The sequence below is a fragment of the Sus scrofa genome, chromosome 7 (genome assembly GCF_000003025.6).
Source record: "Sus scrofa isolate TJ Tabasco breed Duroc chromosome 7, Sscrofa11.1, whole genome shotgun sequence".
NCBI classification, from domain to species: domain Eukaryota; kingdom Metazoa; phylum Chordata; class Mammalia; order Artiodactyla; family Suidae; genus Sus; species Sus scrofa.
Genome location: NC_010449.5, coordinates 9,551,180 through 9,575,209, shown reverse-complemented (window position 1 = coordinate 9,575,209; position 24,030 = coordinate 9,551,180). Strand labels below are relative to the sequence as shown.

The 24,030-nt window shown below is 43.7% G+C and overlaps 1 protein-coding gene across 16 annotated transcripts in view; it reads right to left on the bottom strand.

The window, feature by feature from the left end:
• PHACTR1 (phosphatase and actin regulator 1) overlaps positions 1 to 24,030 on the bottom strand; it is a 561,465-nt gene that overhangs the window by 91,677 nt on the left and 445,758 nt on the right. For all 16 annotated transcript variants that reach the window (XM_021099752.1, XM_021099751.1, XM_021099756.1 and 13 more), the window contains one exon: positions 1,286 to 1,453. In XM_021099752.1, the coding sequence (XP_020955411.1) occupies positions 1,286 to 1,453 (168 nt within the window). The remainder of the gene's footprint in view (positions 1 to 1,285; positions 1,454 to 24,030) is intronic.

Below are 24,030 nucleotides of genomic sequence, written 5' to 3'. Positions count from 1 at the left end.
TCCCTACACTTGCCAGAGGCACCATGTTCTTGTTTGGATTCTGCCCATTTCTCACTGTTCCATGGGACTCGCCTCTTCCTCTCCCCCATGGGGGGTGGGGGATGGACCCAGACGGGCTCCGGTTAAGAACTGTCACAGGTGGTAGCACAGGCCCTCCTGCCAGGCTGGCATCCTGGCCAATGACAAATTGAGACTCTACAACTTTCCTAGGCTGACAGATCCCACTATGACAGTCACATTCTCTTGATTCTAATGTCAGGAGGAGGGATGCTCAGAAATCTCTATTTACTGCTCTAGTGGGAACAATCTCCGCAGCTGGTGGGGGCCGGGGTGGGGGAGGTGAATGCAACTGAGAGGCATAGTCTCCCTCCTCCAGGTAAGAAGGCCTGTAGGCAACTCCTCCCCGCCCTCTTCTTCCTCCCCAACCTGGGGAGTAGTGCTCCCTGCAGCAAAGCCCTGACATCATCCTCAGGGACACGATAATCAGTGCTGGACACACTGATGGAATAGTGACTCCCAGGGTCCCAGAGTGAAGCAGGGCTCTGGCTTTGGGAGAGGCCATCCTGCCCTGCCTCCTACCACCCAGGCTCCGTAATGTAGACTTTCCGCCTGGTACGGAGGAAGGACCGGCCCCACTCCCCAGACTCCAGATATTCCAAGAGGCTCATCTCTTGACAGCAAGGACCTCTTCTTACTTGCTGTCGGGAGGGTCCTATCTTTTTGCAGACCTTCTGAGGGAGCCAGTATTGGCCACTGCAAGGGCTTAAGACCAAAGAGGGAGTGACGGTCAGATGGCATCAAAAATCTTCTATCAGCAGAATACAACTAAACCGGTAAATTAACACATGAATTGATTTTGTAAACTGATAAAATTTACTAAACTGATATAACCGCTAATCAGTTTATTGGGATTAGGATGCAAGGGCATACCGGGGCCTTTTGACCAGTGAATTTGACAGGTACCTTATAGAAACACAGGACTGTTTAGCTTTATCTTAACAGAAGTGAGGGTTATAAAACAAAACAGTGTGACATTTTAAGTCATCGGTATTACAAAACAAGACATATCTTCTTTAAAGAGATTAAGGTGATAAAAAATGTTTTTAAAGACTGTAGAAAAATAAATGCACACATCCTCCACATTTTAATACTCCGCAGGTGCGAACTGGTCAGTTCTGACCTTCCTTCCAAGAGATTCTTACACTCAGGGTGGTGCAAAATCGAACCTCACGTCCAGCCAGGCTGGAGGTTTGGGGACCAGATCTGTGTCCACCAGGGGCATTACCTGTCCCATCCATGATGTCAGAAGGTTGGAGCACCTCGTATGAGCAGGGATCCCGGGGCATCGGGACCGGCTCCATTTCGGACAGCGCGGGCAGAGACAATTGGCTGGAGCTCAGGGACTGCCCGTTTTCCAGGGAGTCATCTTCAGTGGATATGGAGAGCTCCCCATCTGTTGGAGCGAGAAGGAGACCACGGGGTTAGACCACACCTGCCTTCCCAGGAAGGGTGACGTGCACAGCCTGCCACCTGAGTCTGGGTGCTCTTTCTCGTACAGTCCTGGTCAAGGCCAGTCTGTAAAGTCTGCACTTGTTCTCTTTCTCTTAAGGCATCTAAGCACCAGGGGAATAGTTTCCAATGATCATCAGCAATTTACCTGCGTTCTCTCTTTCTAATCATTGACAGAGGAAAGGATAAAGACGATGCGGTGTGTATACGTATATATATGAACACTACCCAGTCATAAAAAAAGAATGAAATAACGCTAGTGGCAGCAACAAATGGACCTAGAGATTATCAGACTATGTGAAGTAAGCCAGACACAGAAAGACAAATATTGCATGATATTGCTTATATGTGGAAACAAACAAACAAACATACATACAAATGAACTTATTTACAAAACAGAAAGTAAGTCACAGACATAGAAAACAAATTTATGGTTATCAAAAGGGAAAGCAGATGGGGACAGACGAATATAGAAAATAGATAACCAACAAGACCTACTGTATAGCACAGGGAACTATACGCAATATTTTGTAATAAACCATAAGGGAAAAGTATCTGAAAAAAGAACACAGGTCTTGTTGGTTATCTGCTTTCTGTATAATAGTATATATGTTAATCCCAACCTCTTAATTTATCTATCTATCTATCCGAATCACTGTGCTATACACAGAAACACAATATTGTAAATCAGCTATACTTCAATTTAAAAAAAAATTAATGTCATATTCTACCATATTTGGATGTATTTTTAAAACACAAGTGAAAATTAATTTTTCTTCATAATTTTTGACAACTTGCAGAAACTAAGAAGGACTCAGAAATTGGAAAACTGGTCAGGAATTCCTACCTCGGGGAACACTCGACAAGCCCCAGGACATATTACGCCAATTTTCCTTGTCTTTTTACCTCTGCCCACATCCAGTTTCTCTAGGCAGGTGAATGCTTGGAAGGAGGGGGCGACTGAGCTCCAGCTGAAGGGCTATAGCAGCCCAATGACGCTGGGAAGTGCCAGGATTCTCGAAGTGCCCACCAGTGATGCTGCCGGGTGGGGTGTAGACTTTGACCTTGCTTAAAGCTCAGCACCTCAGTTAACACCATGGTGGAGGATCAAAGTCTCCTGCACAATGACTGTTTGTCAAATCAAAATTCCCCCAGTGTGATTTCATCCCAGCCCAGGGGAGTCCCAGATAACTAGACATTAAAGTCAAATTAATTTTTAAAGAGGATGGAAAGCTGTTCCCGTCAGATGAATAAATATCCAGATGAAAGACTCTCAGTTATGTTTGGTCAGAAACACAGAAACCAGCAAAGCAATTACCTGCCTTAAAACGGGAAGAAAGATGATTTACTCGTAGGAATAAAACAGGGAAATGACACCAAGGTTAATCTTGGATAAATAATCCTTTCCTTTTGCTATGTTCCTCCCAAGGCTTTAATTCATATACAATGATCATATGGTAGCAGAAGATTCCTCTGGCCACCCCCCCCCCCTCAATTAGAACTGGCCTGATGAAATGTATGTTCAACAGAGCAATTTACACCCTGATAGGTTTTAGATAGCATATGGTTCAAGGACGTGATATTTGACCTGAATCTTCTATACTATAAACATAGAAAAAAAATATATATAATGGACAGCAAAAACAAATCATCGGAAGCAGACAGTATAAATAGCACTGACTCTTGGAGATTGTGGGCTTCTTCCCCCTTCTTTTCAATTGGCATTTCTATATGCCTCAAGTGGTAACAGCAGTGACGATAATTGTGATTAACAATATGATTCCGACTCCTCATTAATAACATAAGAGCAGAGCAGATTCTCAGGCCAGTGTTATGCAAAGTACACAATTGAACTGAACTGAGTGTCCCCGGCATGGGAAGGGCTGTGGCTAGGAGTGTTAATGCATTGCCATCCCATAATAGATCACCGGTCCTTTTTTTTTTTTTTTTTAAAGAAAAAACATTTAATTTTGAAATAATTATAGATTCACAGAAAGTTGCAAAGAAAGTATAGAAGTATCCTATGTGTATTTCGGACCCCATTTGCCCCAGGGATTATATCTTACATAAGTACAGGATAATATAAAGTTGACATTAGTATAATGTGAGTATAGTTCTATGCTACTTATCATGTATAGATTCATGAAAAACACCACCACAATCAATATCCAGAACTACTGCCCCCCCCCACAAAGATCTTTCACAAAGATGCTTTAATTTAGCTTGTTGCCGCTACACCGCGGGAAGTAGCTCTGCTGCAAGTTCCCAGTTGGTGGAATAATGATGCAGCTGCCATTAGGTTTAATGCATCTCTGGAAAACCACTTTGATTTTTGATGTTCCAAGTGTGGCAAAAATCCTGAGACAACCAGAGGAGGAGTGGTTCCAGGGCTGTGTCCATGCTTGGCTTCTTCGGGCCAAGAGGTAGGGAATGACTGTTTAACATGTTAGCAGTTACAAGCGCCACGGAAGCAACATTATGAAGAAAAAGATACAGCGGCAATTGGGTTACTTTAGATTCTCTCTATGAATCTCTGTTACATCAATTTAGCTGGTTATAGAGAAGCAATATCACTCATTTCTCTTGCAACATATTAACTCTCAAAACATTAAACTCCCTGTGGATTTAAAGTACCTTTGCTAAATCACAAAGGCCCAACCCACTTGGGAGAGGAAACACTCTTGTGAATTCCACTGTCATAATTTCTAAACATACCTTTCCATTAAACACATGAAAATGGAGAAAAAAGGAAGAAATATGATACTGATCCTATCACCACCCTAACAGAACGTTTCTCTTCCCATAGTCCCATAGGGGTATGTGTCAAATTTTGTATCTTGTTTTTTAAAAAAAATCTCCATAAGCATTATAATTTGCATAGTTATGATCTTAATAATTATACTGAATGAATATATAGACAGTTATTTAATTATCTCTCTGTGGTTGGTCACAAAGGGATTTCCAGTGTTTCATTCTATTATTAAAAACAGAAATCTCTGCTGACTATCTTCCTGTGTAAAATCTTTTCTGCAATTAGAATTCTCTCCCTTTAGGAAAGATTCCAGTAAGTGAAATTTATGTGTATTAATATTTTAAATGTCTAGTGACATATACCTGGATCTTGTGAAACTGTTTTTCTGCAGGGTTTGTCAATTTACACAGTAGAAATGCACAGATTACACAAATTTCTTAGCTTTTGGTCATTTCTTCAACATCAACTTTGATGTTTTATCTACTGACCCACATACATATATGTATAAACATATCTGGCAGAAATAAACCTAGGCAATAGGTATAAATTCATCATTAATACCATTTATGATTAAGATGGGCAGTGATAAAGGTAAAATTTGGATTCATACAACATGGGGATAAAACGGTGCTGTTTCTGTTAAGTAAGTGTTATTTTAAAATTCTTACATTTTCAAACACAAAAGCAGAGGCATTAATGTATAATGGACTCCACATACTCATCATCAAGCTGAGGAATTAGCTGGGAATTCGTCATGCTTGGTAATTCCGAGTTTGATTAATCTGAAGACTAATTGATTTTATCATAGATGAGTTACAAGGTATTACTTTCTACTGTATAGCGAAGTGATTCAGGCATTCAGAAAAACATATATACATATTTTTCCCATCATGGTTTATCACAGGATATTGAATATGGTTCCCTATGCTATATAGTTGGAACTTGTTTATTCATTCTATATACGTTATACTTTGTGTCTCTGAAGACTATCTAGGCTCTTTATGGTTTTTTTTTTGTTGTTGTTTTTTGTTTTTGCTTTTCAGGGCCGCACCTGCAGCATATGGAACTTCCCAGGCTAGGGGTCGAAACGGAGCTATAGCTGCCACCCAGGTCACAGCCACAGCAACTGGGGATCCAAGCCACTTCTGAGACCTACACCACAGCTCATGGCAATGCCCGATCCTTAACCCACTCAGTGAGGCCAGGGATCAAATCCGCGTCCTCATGGATCCTAGTTGGGTTCGTTTCCTCTGTGCCACAACGGGCACTCCCTCTCTTTTTACCATTACTAGCATTTAAAAAATTACATTATTAGAAAAACCATTTCTTCCTCCTAGGAAAATGTAAGCCTCCTGAATAAAATACATCTTATGGATTATTTGTACTTCTATCTAAATCATCACCATCTCTTACCATTAATGAGAATGAGTTCACCGAGTATTGGAAATTATTGTGATGCTTTCCTTGATCCTCTAAAATTATCTGTAATAATGGTTTTCAAAATGGCACAATTACTTCCAAGCATAAGATGTTTCCTACTAGAATTAATGAAATGTGAGGAGGAGGAAGGGAGAAGGCAGGAGGAGACTAGACGGGTTAAGGCAACAGTTCTCAAACTTTAGTGGGCATCACAGTTTTCTGGAGTGCAGTTAAAATACAGATTACTAGGCTTCATCCCCGGAGTTCCTGGTCCAGTAGGTTTAGGGTAGGACTGAGGATATGCATATCTAATAAGTTCTTGGGTTATGCTGAGGCTGCTTTTGCCCTTCGGGGTCTGACACTTTGAGAACCCCTGGATTGGTGGTAAGGAATATCAGAGAACCAAGAGAACCGGGAACAGCAACAGCACATTTTCATGATGAGGTTTAGGGCAGGAAAAGCTGTTCCTGTGGCTCATTTGGATCGAAGATGCTTGGTTTAAATCTCCAAGAGGAAGCAGGAGTTTGCACTGTCTAACCATGGATTATGAACTTGTCACGAAGGACAATGGGACTGGAGAAAACAGGGGGGGGAACAAAAGTCAAATGTGAGCCGGATGCACATGTACCTAAGGAGGTTAAGTGTGGTGACAGAAGTGGCAGAGGAAGCAAAGCAGAAGTGAGCGCAGGTCCATGTCATGACTTCAATGATGGGACCTAGAAAGCAACGGATCTAGGAGAACTGACCGCAGACCCTGTGCCATCCATTGTCTCCTCTCCCTTGTGAGGCACAAGACATGAAGATGCTGGCAGAATCAGGCTAACACCACACCAAGGAGAGAAGGGCAAGGTCAACTGATAAACACCTGTCGAGGCCCTATCATTAACAATAGGGACCACATACCAAAACCCACCCACTCTCACACATCTGCTGCTCCTCTTTATGATACAGTGAGAACCCACTGCCAGGTCTGCTCTCTCCAAATCCTGGAGCTGACCACACCCTGCCCTGCCTCTCCTCCCACAAGCCAGGCATTGTTGTTAAGTGCTATGGAAAAAACAGACATGCCTTGGGGAAAGAGTGGGGCAAGACATGATGCAGAAACGCAGACAGGGAGGAATTCATGTGAGCTAGCTGATGTGAAAGCTGAGGAAAAGGAGCAAGAGTGAGCAGTTAAGCCCTGAGCAGCGGATGAAGAAAAATAAAAGGTGAAGGAAGACGTAAGATGTGTATTCAGAATAGATGGAGCTCACACAGAGGATCCTGTCTTGCAAAAAGCTTTCTTAACCTTCTAAAAGTACAGTCTATAGAAAAGTGGTGTTCCAGACGGTTGGCTTAAAAGACACATTTAATAAATTTTGCTCTAGCTTGGTTTCTTTAAGAGTTACATCCACCTATAACTGGAAGTCACCTTTGTACCTATCTTATGAGGGGGTCTTTTTAAAACAAATTGTTTTGTTATTGCTGTTTGTTTCACTTTAGGAATATTCTCTGGTTTTAGGGTGGTTGACATCAACGTCGGACCAACTAAATTTCGCAAAGCTTAAGGTTAACAAGTTTCATTTGTTTTAAGTAGATGAATGTCACCATGGGAAATTCTTATGGGCTTTCATGGATATTTATAACAGTTTTTACTTTTTAAAAGCTGAATAAAATTTAGACATTTTGTTCTGAGAGAGCTCAGCGTTCATGGTCCTTTGAAAGTTCAGATTAAAGAGTATTAATTTAACTTCTGGAAATCAAAAACACTTTAATATAAACTTAAGCCTGTAAGAAGGAAGAACAAATCTGATTCCACATGGGATCTGTTTCTTTTGCTTCAACGTTTGTGTTCTATTGCTTTTGCTACAAGTTAAGAATGTTGCCTATAGCCTGAAATAGACAAAAGAAACTAGAACCATTTAAATAAATAAACAAGCACGCGGGCGTGCACACACACACACACAGAGTCATGTACATATTTATTTATTTAGGTTATATAAGCGGGAAGCCAGATGGATAGTTTTAAATTACTCTTAAACTTTTAGATTTTTAATTTGCAGGGGGGAAAAAAAAGTTTACACCCAATATAAGAAAAAAAAAAAAAACAACAGCATAAGGGTGAAATAGGAATACAGCTAATAAAAGAATGGCTATTCCAAGTATTCAGAGTATTTGTACCAATAAATAAAAATCAAGTCCCAGGTGCCACTTGTGAAATGCACAGACTGGCTGGGAATGACAGAAATGCAAGTGAAATGACCCTGTGGGTGATGATGACCCATAACCACGTGTCTGAAACAAAGTCAAGTAGAAAAGCAGGAACGGAGACACAATGGGCATGTTGATTACAATGACCTTGAAAGGAATGAGTGCAAGTTGGCAAAGTTCTGAAGTGCACCTGGCACCCTAGGAGTGGTGCTTAATGGTCACTCACATTTGTTTCTGTAAAGATGCTTGCATGTATAAGGAAGAAAACAAACACGGCAAATTAAATGAAAACAATAGTTCTGTTGGAGGAGAAGACTCCTTCCTCTGCTTGAGGAGGTATTTTCCCCGAGCCCAGCTTCTTCCTCCTTTCCCTGAGTGACCTCATTGCTTAGGAGGCAACCACTGGACCCTGTTTCTCCACCAGGCGGAGGAAATCTATCCAAATGGTGAGCACAGCCCACCCTGGACCAGTATTGTTTCAAGACTCTGACTTCTGACTCTCCCTCCCGATGGGGGATCCCAGACCCAGGCTTGGAGGGAGGACGTAAAGGGAGTTACCAGACCCATCACTGGCTCCCTCCAGGCCGGCCTTTATCAGTAGCAGAGGGGATACCCTACTTTAATCTCCCATTTGTCTTATCTCTCAGATGGTTCAGAAACTCAGAGAGGGAAGAAGAGGGGTAACACTGGGCCACTCAGATCCTTAACACGCTGGAGACGTGAGGGAAGAGAATGCTTTTTCCATCACTGTGGCTCAGCGGTAATAAACCTAATTAGTAACCAAGAGTATATGGGATATATGAAGATCCCTGGCCTTGCTCACTGGGTTAAGTATCCAGTGTTACTGTGGGCTGTGGTGTAGGCTTGGAGCCCATGTTGCTGTGGCATAGGCTGGCAGGTGCAGCTCCGATTCTACCCTTAGCCTGGGAACTTCCATAGGCCACATGTGTGGCCCTAAAATGCCAAAAAGAAAAAAAAAAAAAAAGAAAAAGGACTCCATTGCCAAGGTGACAGGAAGGATGGTGTTATAAACGATACTCTCCCAGGAGGCTGGCCTGTCAATAAACAGAGGTGCGCTGGTGAGCAGCCTTATCTCATTCTCGGGGGGGCTGGGGGGGGTGGAGAAAGGGAACAGGTAGTGGAAAGAAGCCAGATTCTGAGCACATGGATGGCTGAGTTCTTGTTTTTGCCATCACGAGCTTGCAAAGAGTCACAACTTCTGGGACCTCAGTTTCTAAACAGCCGAGTTAGATGCTGCCCAACTTCCTTCCAGACCAAAGTATGTATTATCTTCATGACAAGTGCAAGAAATGAGACTAAGCGCCCCCCCCCGCAAAAAAAAAACCTTGCAAATAACCCTGAAAATAAGAGATAAGGTAAACTAGCAAATTATTTCATACTCAGGTTTTCTTTTTTTTTTCATACAGCGTCCTCAGTTTGGGCATATTACCATAAGAACTAGGGGCCACATTGATTTTATGGAAATTGTTAGCCCAATAAAGCCTTATATTTTTGTTTAGAAAAAACTGGCAAGTCAAGTTTTAGTGGATAGCTAGAGACTTGTGTTGTACATAAGAAGTCTCTATACACAGTAGAAAGACATGGAGGAAGAAGAGATGAAAAGATGGTAAAAGAAATATTTTTGGAATAATTTGAACATCAAGCACCACACTGGACATCTTCCATACAGTTGCAACGACAATATTTTGTAAACAGTATGTCAGGAATTGATTATGTTCCAGGCTCTTTTTCACTATATATATATATGCACATATACACACATATTATATATACAACATATATAATATATATGACATATATAACAATCCGATAAAATTGGTACCAAAATTATCTTTAGTGTATAAAGAAAACTGAGCACTAGGTGACTTAAGTAACTTGTGCAAAGTCATAAACTAGTAGATACCGAGTTAGTACATAGTAAGAGTGAGCGTGTGACCTCCATTAATGATTGACTTTAAAATTTTAATTCTTAAAGGATGGCAAAATAGACCAATCCTTTATAAATGACATGTAGTTGCCAGGATTAACATTCTCATTCTGCTAGGGTTCGTACTTGTCCTAGAGAAGAACAACAAACAACATCATGAAATTGCGGTTACAGCGATGCTTCTTCTACTCGAAAGGAAAATGATTATGTCAGTGAAGCATCATGTGACAATTTTAGCCTGAAAACACGAGGAAGTGGCTGCCCCGCTGCCTCTCTGATGGTAACACAAATGTGCAGAAGTCACACATGGACGCCTGTGAGGAGTCAAACACGTCTTAACTCACTGCCATCACCTTTGTCTGTATCATTAAAGCAAAGTCCAAAAGCGAGGACCCCTGTGTTAAAGCAAAGACCCATCTTTACGGAGACATGGAAGAAAAGCCCTAACGCAAGCATTTGCTAATTGTTTTTTTCCCTCGGAGACAAACGCTGCTGTTTAGCCTCTTTCATGTTTTCACTGTAGCATCCCAGCCATGCTCTTGGACCAAAAGGGGCCTCTCCACTGAGTAGCTGATGGGTTACTCCCTAGGGCTACAGGCACTTTCCACAGACATACCTGGTGGTGGTGAGTCATAAAATAACGACTGCATCCAATGTCTCCCCCCACCACCCCGTTTTTAAAAATTCTAGTTGATTTACAATGTTGTGCTCATGTTGAGCAACGTGACTCAGTCATACGCATCTATACATTCTTTTTTAAATATATTATTTAGCATCCAGGAGATTGGATACAGTTCCGGATGCTACAGAGCAGGGCCTTATTGTTTATCCATTCTAAATGTAACAGTTTACATCTATTAACCCCAAACTCCCAGTCCATCCTGCTCCCTCCTGCCTCCCCCTTGGTAACCACAAGTCTGTTCTCTCAGCAAGTCTGTTTCTGTTTTGTAGACAGGTTCATTGGTGCCACATTTTAGATTCTATAATATCTTTTTTTTTTTTTTTGTCTTTTGTCTTTTTGTTGTTGTTGTTGTTGCTATTTCTTGGGCTACTCTCATGGCATATGGAGGTTCCCAGGCTAGGGGTCCAATTGGAGCTGTAGCCACCAGCCTACGCCAGAGCCACAGCAACGCAGGATCTGAGCCGCATCTGCAACCTACACCACAGCTCATGGCAACGCCGGATCGTTAACCCACTGAGCAAGGGCAGGGACCGAACCCGAAACCTCATGGTTCCTAGTCGGATTCGTTAACCACTGCGCCACGGGAACTCCATATCTTTTTTTTTTTTTGACACGGATACACTTTTTCCATGAAAGTAGGAAAAAATTCACCCATTAAGGGGGCACAGGCATTGTTCTGTAACCCACAGAGATGCCATTTTCACAGTAATATCCAGAGCTTTGAAAAGCTCTGTTAATCCCAACAACCTTTTAAATTGTTGCCATCAAAGCCCCTAGCTACTCTCATTGTCAGCAAAACCATGTGCCAAGCAAGTTAGCTAAGAAATAATTTATCGAAGGATTTGAGTGAAAGATTAAAAGCTTTCAACTTAAGAAGCTGGAAATGGCTCCCCGGCCACTGGAGACTTTTTCTTCAGTTTGCCAGAATTCAGGGCGTTGATGCTGTAAACTAAACGGTGCTACAGATATCGCGGTGCAGAGTTTTAAACACAGAGAGAGGAGTTCAGAGCGTTAAGGAACCCCACTTGTATCCACGAGGACAAGGGTTCGATCCCTGGCCTTGCTCACTGGGTTAACGATCCCGTATTGCCGAGAGCTGTGGTGTAAGTTGAAGATGTGGCTCAGATTTGGTGTTGCGGTAGCTGTGGTGTAGACCGGCGGCTGCAGGTCTGATTGAACCCCCAGCCTGGGAACCTCCATATGCCGTGGGTTGCAGCCCTAAAAAGACAGCAAACGAACAAACATACACAGAAAGCAATACATTTCTATCAACACTGTGGATTTACTACTTAAGGTATTTGAGTCTCACGCATTTAAAAAGACAAACTGAAAGTCTTCTTTGCAAAAACAAAATCGACAGTGTGTCCCTCTTCGGGTGCATGTTCCTTCCCAGTGAGGAAAAGTCATGGTAAGCGTGTGTCTGTGTGTCTAAACGCACCTGTGTACCACCAGGATTTAAGGCAGACGCTGCCGGATGCTATAGGATCACGGAACCTATATTTTTGGAATCCACAAGTTAGAGAATCTTCCAATTTATCTTTTTTTTTTTCTTTTCAGGGCTGTACCTGAGTCACAGGGAGGTTCCCAGGTTAGGGGTCGCATCAGAGCTGCAGTTGCCAGCCTACACCACAGCCACAGAAATGTGGGATCCCAGCCTCATCTGTGACCTGCACCGCAGCTCATGGAAGTGCTGGATTCCTGACCCACTAAGCGAGCCCAGGGATTGAACCCGCATCCTTATGGATACTAGTTGGGCTGCTGAGCCACAACGGGAACTCCCTATCTTTTATTTTTATTTGCAGCCAGAGGTCTATAGATTATTCTGACTCGCTTACATGGAAGAACAACTGTCAAGTGCCATGAGGTTCCTTTCTGTCTGACAAAGGCTTCGTCGTGACTCTCAGAATCCTTTTGAACCTACTCCCTTGAAAATCTCTGCAAGATGGATTTCAAGCTCAGGCTGTAATTCATTCCATGACACTCTGATTAGATTATTTTAAACACAAGGGAATGGGCACATGTTTTTGTGCTTGGAGAATCACCTTGCCTTTTTTTTTTTTTTTTTTTGTCTTTTTGCCATTTCTTGGGCCGCTCCTGCGGCATATGGAGGTTCCCAGGCTAGGGGTCGAATCGGAGCTGTAGCTGCCAGCCTACGCCAGAGCCACAGCAACGTGGGATGCGAGCCGAGTCTGCGACCTACACCACCGCTCACGGCAAACGCTGGATCGTCAACCCACTGAGCAAGGGCAGGGATCGAACCCGCAACCTCATGGTTCCTAGTCGGATTCGTTAACCACTGCGCCACGGGAACTCCTCACCTTGCTTTTTAAAATAATTCTTGTTGTTCTGGATATAATATCCTATTTTGATGTTAATATTTTTTCCCTCTTGCCCAGAGGCCTTTGCCTAAAACTACTGAATATTCGAGCTGCAATGACTTCCCATCACAAAAGTGGCAGTGACCTTGGGAAGCCTGTTTTAGTTGCACTTCCCTGTAGCTGTTTCCTGCTGGATTTATCAGCATTTTCTGCCTTTGACTGGACCTCCTGGTCAGCAAACCACAGCTCATGTGCATTCTTGGCTGCTTCCTCCCACTGCAAACATCTCATCGTGCCAAAATGTGGTATCTGTCTCCCAGAGGTTTTTCTGTCCTCAGTCCCGGGTCCAGTTATTCTCCTCGCCAGTGTTCCCCCCAAGCCCCCTGGTTCTCGCATCATCTATCCTGAGGACATATGATGGTTCTGATCACTAGTTCCAAACAATGACTCTTCTCTCCAAGGTTTGCAGCTGCAAGAGGATTTACCGGCTTGCTATTCCGGGGCATTTTGATATTAAAAATGCACCTGGGGCATCTACATTTCACTGAATGTAAAATGAACGGAGTGACAAGTTTCTCTCCTAGGCTCTTGTATGATAATGTGAATTGCACAGAATCATATGCTGCTGTGCAAGGGGCCTTTCATCGCTGATAGAGCATCCAAGATTTTAAACAATCTTCAATGGCTGGAGTCGGAGGAGGAAAATGATAGGGGTGTGCCATTTCAAAACTGAAGCAGCTCCGTTTCTCTAGCTGGGCTCTTGGACAGGGTGCCTGCCTGCCATGTGTGCGTGACTACGGTTCTAGCGCAAATGAAATACAATTTAAAGTGTAGTTGCTCGGTCAGACCAGCCACATCTGAAGTGTTCAACCACCAAGCAAAGATGATGGAACATGGCTCTTATTGCCGAAAATTGTACTGGACAGCCCTGCTCAAGGTAGACTTAAAAAATCACAAAAAATGGGCCTAATGAAGGTGCAAAAGTGAACCTATTTCTGGATCTGGGAGATTGCAACGACGTTGCTACACTCGTCCACATCACAAGGAACGGTCAGTTCAGTGGAAAATCCTTCCTTTAGAGAAGATGCAGTGGTGGGAGGGCTGAAATGCAAGGAGGAAAAATGTGCTTGAGGGTACAAGTGGATGGCGGGGTCCCTGACGCCAGCAACCCACAACTGCATGGCCTTTGGAGAAGTCCTGAAGCCTCACGATGGAATCAGCTTCTCTGGGCAGAAGCAGAGAAAGTCTAGGCTCCGGTGAAGGGGCACTGGCAAGAGGATACGGGCATCTTAGAAGAGCAGAGGAGCCGTCCAGGCCAGATGTCTGGTGGGGACCATCGCTGACTTACTGAGCACGTACTGACCCCCCAACAATCCTACGAGAGGATGAGCAAGGGCAGAACGGATTGAAGAGTATGCACACATGGGTGTTTGCAGAGAGGCTAGGAGGACCCGCAGGTTAGTAACAGGCTGTTTTGGATCAAGCAGGCTGGAGGCTGGGAGCAGCACAAAAGGATGAAAGCAAAGCAAGGCTTTGCTGGCTGCACAGTCTAGGATCCTGGGTTATTTTCACTCAGAAAACAGCCTCCGGGAGATGAGAAGCTGCCCTGGACCTCGTACAGACAGAAGATGAGGTTACTGGGACCAGAATCCTGGGGCTCCCAGGAGAGTGCAGCTGTTTTACAGATATTTAGGTGAAGGTTAAGGCTGAATGCCTAGCTTTTTTTTTTTTTTTTTCCTTTGCTTTTTAGGGCTGCACTAGTAGCATAAAGAAGCTTCCAAGCTAGAGGTCGAACCAGCCACAGCCACAGCCACAGCCACACCAGATCCAAGCAGCATTTGCAATCGACACCACAGCTCACAAAAACACTGGATCCTTAACCCACTGAGTGAGACCAGGGATTGAACCTGCATGCTCATGGATACTAGTCAGGCTCGTTACTGCTGAGCCACAACTGGAACTCCCTGAATGCCCTACTGATTTGTCTAATTCTACATGAGTCCTAGGCAAATGTATGAAGTCAGGAAAGTTTTTCTAATTAGGACCATCTTTCCTTTTATTAGCTATTACCTCCCAGAGTTTGGTGTGTCCTCTCATCATGAACAGGTTACAGGTCAGTACAGGGTAGTGGCTGTGGAATGAGCAAGCATCAGAAGTGGACACATTGGTCAGAACGGCCATCAATAAAAAGTCTACAAACAATAAGCGCTGGAGAGGGTGTGGAGAAAAGGGAACCCTCCTGCACTGTTGGTGGGAATGTAAATTGGTACAACCACCATGGAGAACAGCATAAAGGCTCCTTAAAAAACTAAAAATAGAACTACCACAGGATCCTGCAGTCTCATTCCTGGGAATTTATCCGGAGGAAACCATCATTCAAAAAGATACATGCACCCCAATGTTCACTGCAGCACTATTTACAGTAGCCAAGCCATGGATGCACCTACATGTCCAATGACCGATGAATGGATAAAGATACGGTGTATTTACACAATGTAATATTACTCAGTGATAAAAAAAAAAAGAATGAAATAACGCCATGTGCACCAACATGGATAGACCTTGAGATTGTCACACTAAGTGAGGTAAGCCAAAGACAAATATCATATATCACTTACATATATACATTAAAAAATGATACAAATGAACTTAAATACAAAACAGAAACAGACCCACAGGCATAGAAACCAATCTTAGAGTTACCAAAGGGGAAAGGATGGGGGGGGCATAAATTAGAAGTTTGGGATTAACATATACACACATAGGAGTTCCCGTCGTGGCGCAGTGGTTAGTGAATCCGACTAGGAACCATGAGGTTGCGGGTTCGGTCCCTGCCCTTGCTCAGTGGGTTAACGATCCGGCATTGCCGTGAGCTGCGGTGTAGGTTGCAGACGCGGCTCGGATCCCGCGTTGCTGTGGCTCTGGCGTAGGCCGGTGGCTACAGCTCCAATTGGACCCCTAGCCTGGGAACCTCCATATGCCAAGGGAGTGGCCCAAGAAATAGCAAAAAAAAAAAAAAAAAAAAAAAAAAAAAAGACAACATATACACACATATACACATAACTACAACAGATAACCAAAAAGGACCTACATACAACACAAGGAATTATGTTATCTTATAATAATCTATATCTTATAATAATCTACAAGGGAAGAAAATCTGAAAAAGATCTTACAATAAGATCTTATAATACTGTATCTTTTAGTATCTTATAATAATCTTATATATCTTATAATATTATATATTTTACCTACTATATTAGATTATCTTATATAAGCTATATAAGTACCCTGTAATTATAAGGGAAGAAAATCTGAAAAAAATAGATATATATGTGTGTATAACTGCATCACTTTGCTGTACACCTGGCTGTAAATCAACTATACTTCAATTTAAAAAAAGACGTGAACAATGATGCTCCCCGTGCCTGAGGTCCCCTGCCCTGGCCTGTTCATAGGTGGGACCCAGGATGTGCGGTTGGGAATGGTCTTCCAAGGATAACTTTTATTAGGTAGCAGCTCTTGGGAGTTGACGGTACCTACAACAGTTTGGCTTATGAAAACGTCTATCAAAATTAGAGGAAAAAAAAAATCCAGTGATTATTTCTAAAAATTCTAGTCAATTAGAAAGGAGAATAATTCTGGAGAACCACTGAAGCAAGATGTTCTTGGTCTTACAAAGAGAAATCAAGAAACAGGAAAGCCCTCTCTCTCTCCTCTGGTCTTGCGTCTGCATGTAATGCTGGAACTATGGCAGCTCTCTTGTTACCATGAGGGGTTAGAGCCTGAGGATGGCATCCCTTCGCCATGTCCTGAGCTGATGAATTAACCAGCCCTACCACTGGATTTTATGATGTGAGCCATTCATTCATTCATTCACTCCTTCATGTAATAAATATTCATGAGCGCCGAAAAATGCCAAGGGTTGCTCAAGGCATTTGGGATACTTTCGAGGAGAATCCATGGAAGATCATTGGTCGAAATGTGTTTACTGCTTTAGCCTCCTTAGGTTTTTTTGTTACCTGAAGCCATAAGCATTTTAACTTACACCCTGCTGATGGCACAAGGGCTTCACAGGTAACTAAAAGGCCTACAATGAAATGGCATAAAAATCAATAAAAGGACATTTCTTATTTAAGTGTGTCTGTTTTGATGCTCTGGATCTTTTTTTTTTTTTTTTTTCTGTGCTGATCACTGTCTCTTGGCTTCTATAATGCTACCCATTTCTGGTTTACTTCCTATTTTTCTGTGTACGTCTCAGTCTTTGAGGGTTTTACTTATTCTTAGACTTTTTTTTTTTTTTTTTAATTTCCAGATCATTCAATGCTGAGGTACCAAGGGGTTTCCCATCAGGGCCACTTTATTTTCTTATTCATCTCCTCGGAGAAATGCCATCGATCTGTATGACTTCATAACATTCACACACAGACAATTCCGAACCTGCATCTCCAAGCTAGATCTCCCTCGAGTTTCAAATCTGCTGAGACATGTGGAGATCTCAGACTCAATGTGGTCAAACGATCGTGATATTCTGTGCCCCAAACGCATTTCTCTTAGGTCCTCGGCTCACAAATGGCCCCTGTAGTACCTGTCCATCAAGTAGCCAAGCCAGAATCCTGAGTGTCAGCCTCCTTCTCCCCTTCGCTCCCCAAAACTGAGCAGCCCCAGGCCCTCTGACTCCATCTCCTATGGTTCTCCAGCCAGTCCTCTCCCCCCATCCCACTACCCTCATTCCTGCAACCTCCCAACACATCATCCAAAGCCCAGCAACGGTCTGCGAGCTGGTCTCCTTAGCTCACACCTTGGTCTCCCTTCAAGTCCTTCTCCCAAACAGGCAGAGTGATGAGGCTGCAAATCTGATCGTTTGCCTCCTCATCACTGCAAAACCCTGCCAGAGTTCCTCTCTGCTCTCAGGACGAAGAATAAGCAACTCCTATGGTTTTCCTGCCTGCAGGACCAGCTCTGACCACTGTACGGACAGGCTGGCCACTCTCTCTCCTTCTCTATCCCCAACCTGGTGCCTCCCCACAGGCGAATCCTTCTATTATAATATTCGTCTACACAGCCCACCTTCTCTAGGATAACCCTCATTAGCCTTCAGGCTTCCTCTAAGATACCATCCTTCTGGAAAGCTTCTATTCTACAAGCTCAGGTGGGTGATGCTCCCATGTGCCCCTGAATTTCCTCATCATAAGCACAAAGCACCTGAACCCATTCTGGGGCTTTAAGTTCTGTTAGGGGAGCCCACCTTGACCCCTAGCATTTCTGGCGCCCCGAACGATGCCTGCAACCTAACAGGAAATCAAGAGACACACAAGAGAGGAATACGTTTGTTGGGGAATGCTTGCTCACCACTATAATAATATTTTCATGATTTTTTTTTTGACTTGGGATAGTGATTTTCTGAAAGAACCATGTTGCTTAAGAGAATCTGGATTACCACGTCACTTTATTCTGTATTTTACCATTTAAATTGCTTTCCATTTGCCCCACGAGGCCAAGCCACTGCATTAGGCACTGAGATGAGACAGAAATGACTGCATGTCTGAGGCCAAAAGGAAACACCCTCTTCATTTTCACATGGTTACTCCAAATCACAGCTTCCAGAAGATGCCATTTCTAGGTGAGACATCAGAAAACAGCTAAAAATGTGACAAAATAACAGTGCCTAGTAAAGGCTGTGAAAAGCATTTCCCATAAACTTGAAGACTTTAAAAGTCTATGCACCTGGGATACCAGATAAACAACAGAACTTAAAAGGCTCAAACCTATTACATTCATCTCCTCTGATACAGGCGAGAGCTGTTATTTTTATTTTTAAAAGATGATGACCTTTTAATTTAAATATCAGGCCTTTTTCCTGTGAATGCTGGAAGTGGGGGAGAGGAAGTTGTGGAACACAGCCTCTGCTTAAAAGAGTTGTCCATTTCAGGGAGCTGCTGCTTGTGTGGATAATTTAAAAAATAACACTTCCAAAGTGGTCACTCTAATTTGATTAAGGGAAAAAGCACATCCCAATGCACTTTATTATTTGCTGAGAAATGAGATCGCCAATTCCCAGCACAGAGTGGAAACAGAAGTCGCTCGTTGGCACACAATCGGTTCTGTCGTCCTGTGCCCCCTGGTCTTTGTGGTCTTCTGGTGGGACTATCTCCCCCCTCCCCGCCCTCCCCAAGGGTCCTGGTGTGACAGCAGTGAGTGGCCACCTGGGAACCAGGGCAGTGGCAGCAGCAGTCTAACTTAGATCTCTGCAGTCTCACTTAGATCCCAGCTCCCTGCTCCCATTTGGGGTGTGGACACATGTAATGTGCAGTGGCGACAGCGTGTCATTCCACAGAGAGAGGTGGTCCCTTTTCCCCCGCCTCCCTCCCGATACATGATATAGCCACTCATGTGAATTAAACATATCCATACTGCATGAAGCAAGGGACAGGATGTGACAGAACTGAGACTTCATTGGAAAATCCAACAATGAAAATATAGTACAATCACCTGACATGCTTTAAACACAGAATTATGCTTATGTGTAGAGCTCATTGGCAATAACCCCTAATAGCAATATGTATTAAGAGCCACTGATGACCAATGGGCAACATAATCATATTTTTTGTGTGTGTAATCCTATAAATTCCGAATGAAGGAATTGAGCAGGGGTTTTCAGAGCCCACACTCACTGGCCATGAACCCTTAGGTGCGTCTATTACCTTGCTGGCCTGCAGGTGCTTCACCTGTGCACTGGAAAAATAACAGAAGCCAGGCCAGGTGAGATCCTTGCCAAGTCTGAGAAAACATCATCACAATTTTACTAACGGTCAAACGGTTCACTGTTTTCAGGACATTTTCTCCCCAACACTTAAAAGCCACTATTTGTAAATAGAGTATTCGACATCCACGACATGAATATACACACAAGGTAATAGTGCCTATTGAAATAACAGGCAATAAACTTTTATGGACCACACACATGAATCAACAAGGGGGATCAGTTTCACTCTTCCGGATTCTGTCAATGCAGGTGGACAAACCAAGTTGTGTGTACATGCAATCGCCTCAGGCTGCTATTTGTTGTCACTTTGTTTTTTTTTGGCCGTGCCTGTGGCATGCAGAAGTTCCCAAGCCAGGGACTGAACCCAGGACACAGCAGCAACCTGAGTGAGCCACAGCAGTGACAACACTGGATCCTTAACCACTAGGCTACCAGGGAACTCCTATTGTTGTTTTATTTTTTCAATAAACATATACTGAGCATCAACTATGTGCCAGGCACGACTGCCAGCAGTCAGATGCCTACAACCTCAGTGAACAAGCCAGACAAGGATCCTGCCCCACCTGACGAAGCTCATATTTCAGTGAGGAAAGACTGATGAGAAAAAGGCTAACACAACACATAAGCAACTTACAGAGCACGCTGGCAGGTGATAAGAGACAGAAGGGGAAAAAAAAAAAAAGAGAACAAGAGAGAGAGAACACAGGAGAGCAGGGTGAGGGGCCATGGACTCATGGGAGGAGGTGACAATTTGAAATCTGGGGCCCCAGGCAAGCTTCAATGAGAAGGTGGCATCTGAGCAAAGGCTTGAAAAAGGAAGGAACCATGTGGGTGGATCTCGGGGGGAACGGGTTCCAGGATGAGAGTGCAGCCAAGGCCAATGTCAGGGCTAGAAAGCAGGGCTGGGGAGATGCCACAGAGAGGAAGTTTCGAGAAGGTATGGCCAGGGAGTTGAAGCCAACTGAAGAGGCTGGACGGCAGATCGTGGAGGGTTTTGTATGGCGCTGCAGGAATGTGGAACTTCTCTGAGGGAGGTGGGGAGCCACTGCACGCGCTGGGCAGAGGGGGATGTGCTCTGATTGACAGAGAACAGAGAGAGAGACAAATGCAATACAAAGGCTTTACTTTAAAAGAAACATACTGAGGGGCTTAAAGACATTATTAGCTTGTACATTAGGTGATAGGTTGTTTAGAAGTAATAGCAGAACCAATGCCCCCGCTGCAGCCACCCACCACTGCATGTAGGTCTCTGTGCAAATATCACCTCCTCCAGAGGTCCTCCGTGATTGCACTTATAGAAAATCTTGGCTCCCCCTTTGATTTTATCTCCTATCCTGCTGCTTTGTCTGTCTTTAGAGTGATTATTACTCCTTGGCAACATACCATATGCTTATTTAATTATTTCCTATCTCCTTTAGTAGGACGTAAACTCAGAGGAGGTGTAGATTTTGCTCTTTTGGTTATCATTGTAGCTCAACACCCAGACCACCTGGCCCAGAGGGGCACTTGGCACCAACTTGTTGAATGAATGAATGAATGAAGGTTCCAGGAATCTAGGAGAACCCTTAAGTTCTAATTAAAAAAAATACACTTTGGGAGTTCCCACTGTGGTGCAATGGGATTGGCAGCATCTTTGCAGAGCCAGAATGCAAGTTTGATCCCCGCACTGGCATAGTGGGTTACAAAGGATCTGGTGTTGCCCCAGCTGCGGCGTAGATCAGATCCCTGGCCTGGGAACTCTGTATGCTGTGGGGCAGCCAAAAAAGAAAAAAAAAAATTGACTTTGAAATTGGGCAATAGTTAAAAATAAGCTGTTTATAAATATATTGGTTATTTTCCACCATTAGGCTACCTTAATATTTTTACTCTCTAGAGTGATGATGGTTCACTGTAATGTTTACACTGTATTTTTGACAAAATTGCTTTATCCATATTGTGGAAAATTTGGAACACATAAGAAAAAGAATTTAAAGGTTTCTGTTCCTACTACATTGTGACTAATGACTTAAAATTTTCTTTGTATGTAGTATTCAAAATTTGCTGCATTTTTACATGGCCATAATATATCCAGTGATTAAACAACTTTTTTTTTGATTTTTCAAGTTTTATCTAAATTTTTTTCTGAACATTAAATGTGCACGATGCTATATGAAACCAATAAAAAACTGCAAGCCATCCAGTAGCTTCTGCTCTTTCATATACATTCGATTAAGAAAAGGATTCCTGAGCTAGCTCATACAGATAGTGAGAAAATTTCCCCTCTTCAATCCAGGCTCTCATTTGGCCTGATTTAAACCTTATTGGCCAGTTTGAGATTTTAACCTGCTAAGAAAACTCTAAAGAATTTTGAGAACTCATTCATCTGAGTTCTTCCTGCCCAGTCACACATCTCCTATTGCTACCTTTCTCTTTTCTATCAACGAGGAAGGTATTATTAAGCAAAATCAATGACACAAAGAATTGGAGGAGAAAAGCTTCTCTTCACCACGTTAGCAATATCAGGCATAAAAGAGCTTAATTGCAACATGAACAGGGGCTGGCCCTTGGGGATGGGCTGACGCAGTAACTGCGAATTAACGGGCAGCCGTCTGTGACAGCACAGCTTGGGTGGAACCGGTGTCGCTGCCAGGCGACCAGGGTCACGTGTGCTCACACAGGAGGGGGTGCCAACGTGAGGGATGACCAGCCAGGCAATGTGGAAGGGCTGCTGAAGGTCTATGAAATTTATCTTTGAAACAAACAACTCGGAGAGTGATAAAGGGCTCGTTGCCACTTGGCTGTTCACTCAGGTGGCAGCCTTACAATTTTATGTGTTTTACTTACTAGAATCCCAGATACAGGCAGTTGAATGATGGGGAAGGGACGTGTTTAGAGCCTAAGGGGAGGCAGGGTGCAGGGGTGAGAAGGCAAATGAGTCAAGCATCAGGGGGCTGAGTCCTCGGCCACCCATGCTGGTAAGACCATTATGGGGGTTGAAGATCCTGGCACCTCAGATAAAAGGGGGACCATGATGTCCCTTCCTAACGTGGGGGCCTGAACTAGGCATGTAAGAGTTTCAAAAACTTATAAAGGGAGTTCCCACTGTGGCTCAGTGGATTAGGAACCTGACTAGTATCCGTGAGGATGCGGGTTCCATCCCTGGCCTCGTTCCGTGGGTTAAGGATCTGGTGTTGCCGAGACCTGCAGTATAGGCTGCCAACGCAGCTTGGATCTGGCGTGGCTGTGGCTGTGGTGCAGGCCGGCAGCTGCAGCTCTGATTGGACCCCTACCTGGGAGCCTCCATATGCCAGGGGTGCAGCCCTAAAAAAAATAAATAGAAACCATAAAGGGTGATGATGATGAGACCACTTCGACTCACAGTTATGTGAACAATGTCTTGAGAATTTATGGGATAATAACCACTATTCGACTTGACATGTTACGGGTGGAAATGTCACCCACCCCCTCGCCCTTACCAACACCTGACGCTCAAATCCCCATGTGACTGTGTTTAGAGAAAGGGCCTTTAAGGAAGTAACTGAGGTTAAATGAGGTCACAAGACTGGCCCCTGATCCAAGAACTGATTTTCTTATGAAAAGAGGAACAGATACCAGGGGTGCGTGCACACCGCGGAAAGGCTGTGTGAGGACACGGCGCAAAGGTCGCCATCCACAAGCCGAGGAGGAGGCCTCACCAGAAACCAATCCTGCTGGCACCTTGATCTTGGGCTTCCAGCTTCCAAAACGGCGAGGAAATGCATTTCTGTCATTTAAGTCACCCAGGCTGTGGTATTTTGTGATGGCAGCTCTGGCCAACTAACACAGATATGTTATCTCATGGAATCTTCACTGCAATAGTATCTACACTTTGGAATAAAGAAATAGAAGCACAGAGAAGTTAAGCAACTTGACTAAAGTTGCACAGCTTCTCGGCAGTGGAACTGGAATTGAATCCAAACCATCTGATTCCAAGGCCCATGTTCCTCACGGTGGATGGAATGGAATGGAATGTGATGTGACTCATGTCCACAGTGATATTAAATGGATGCTTTGATTAAAAAAAAAACAAAACCCACAGCAATTACAAACCCACAGCAAATACAAACTTCCACATCTACTATGGAATGCAGATAGTACATTTTTTTTTTAGTCTTCCTCTTCTCCCCTTCCCACCAACCAAACAGTAAGTATTTTTGTGAGTCGATCCATCTCAAGCATGGAGGCTTGGGGGGCTCTGGCAGCAAGCCGACAAGGTCCCTGTTCTCCTGGGGACAGGTGAGTGAGGAAGGCCAGTTAACAACCGAACAGAACAAAGCAGACAGCGCTAAGCGCAAAGACCAAAATAAAACCAGAAGTTGTGGTGACAAGTGGGGCCAGACTGGCCCTTTCCTCCATTCCAGGGACCAGGTGTGTGCTATGAGATGACCTTGAACGAGACACGACTCTTCATCTTGGGGGAAAGGCATG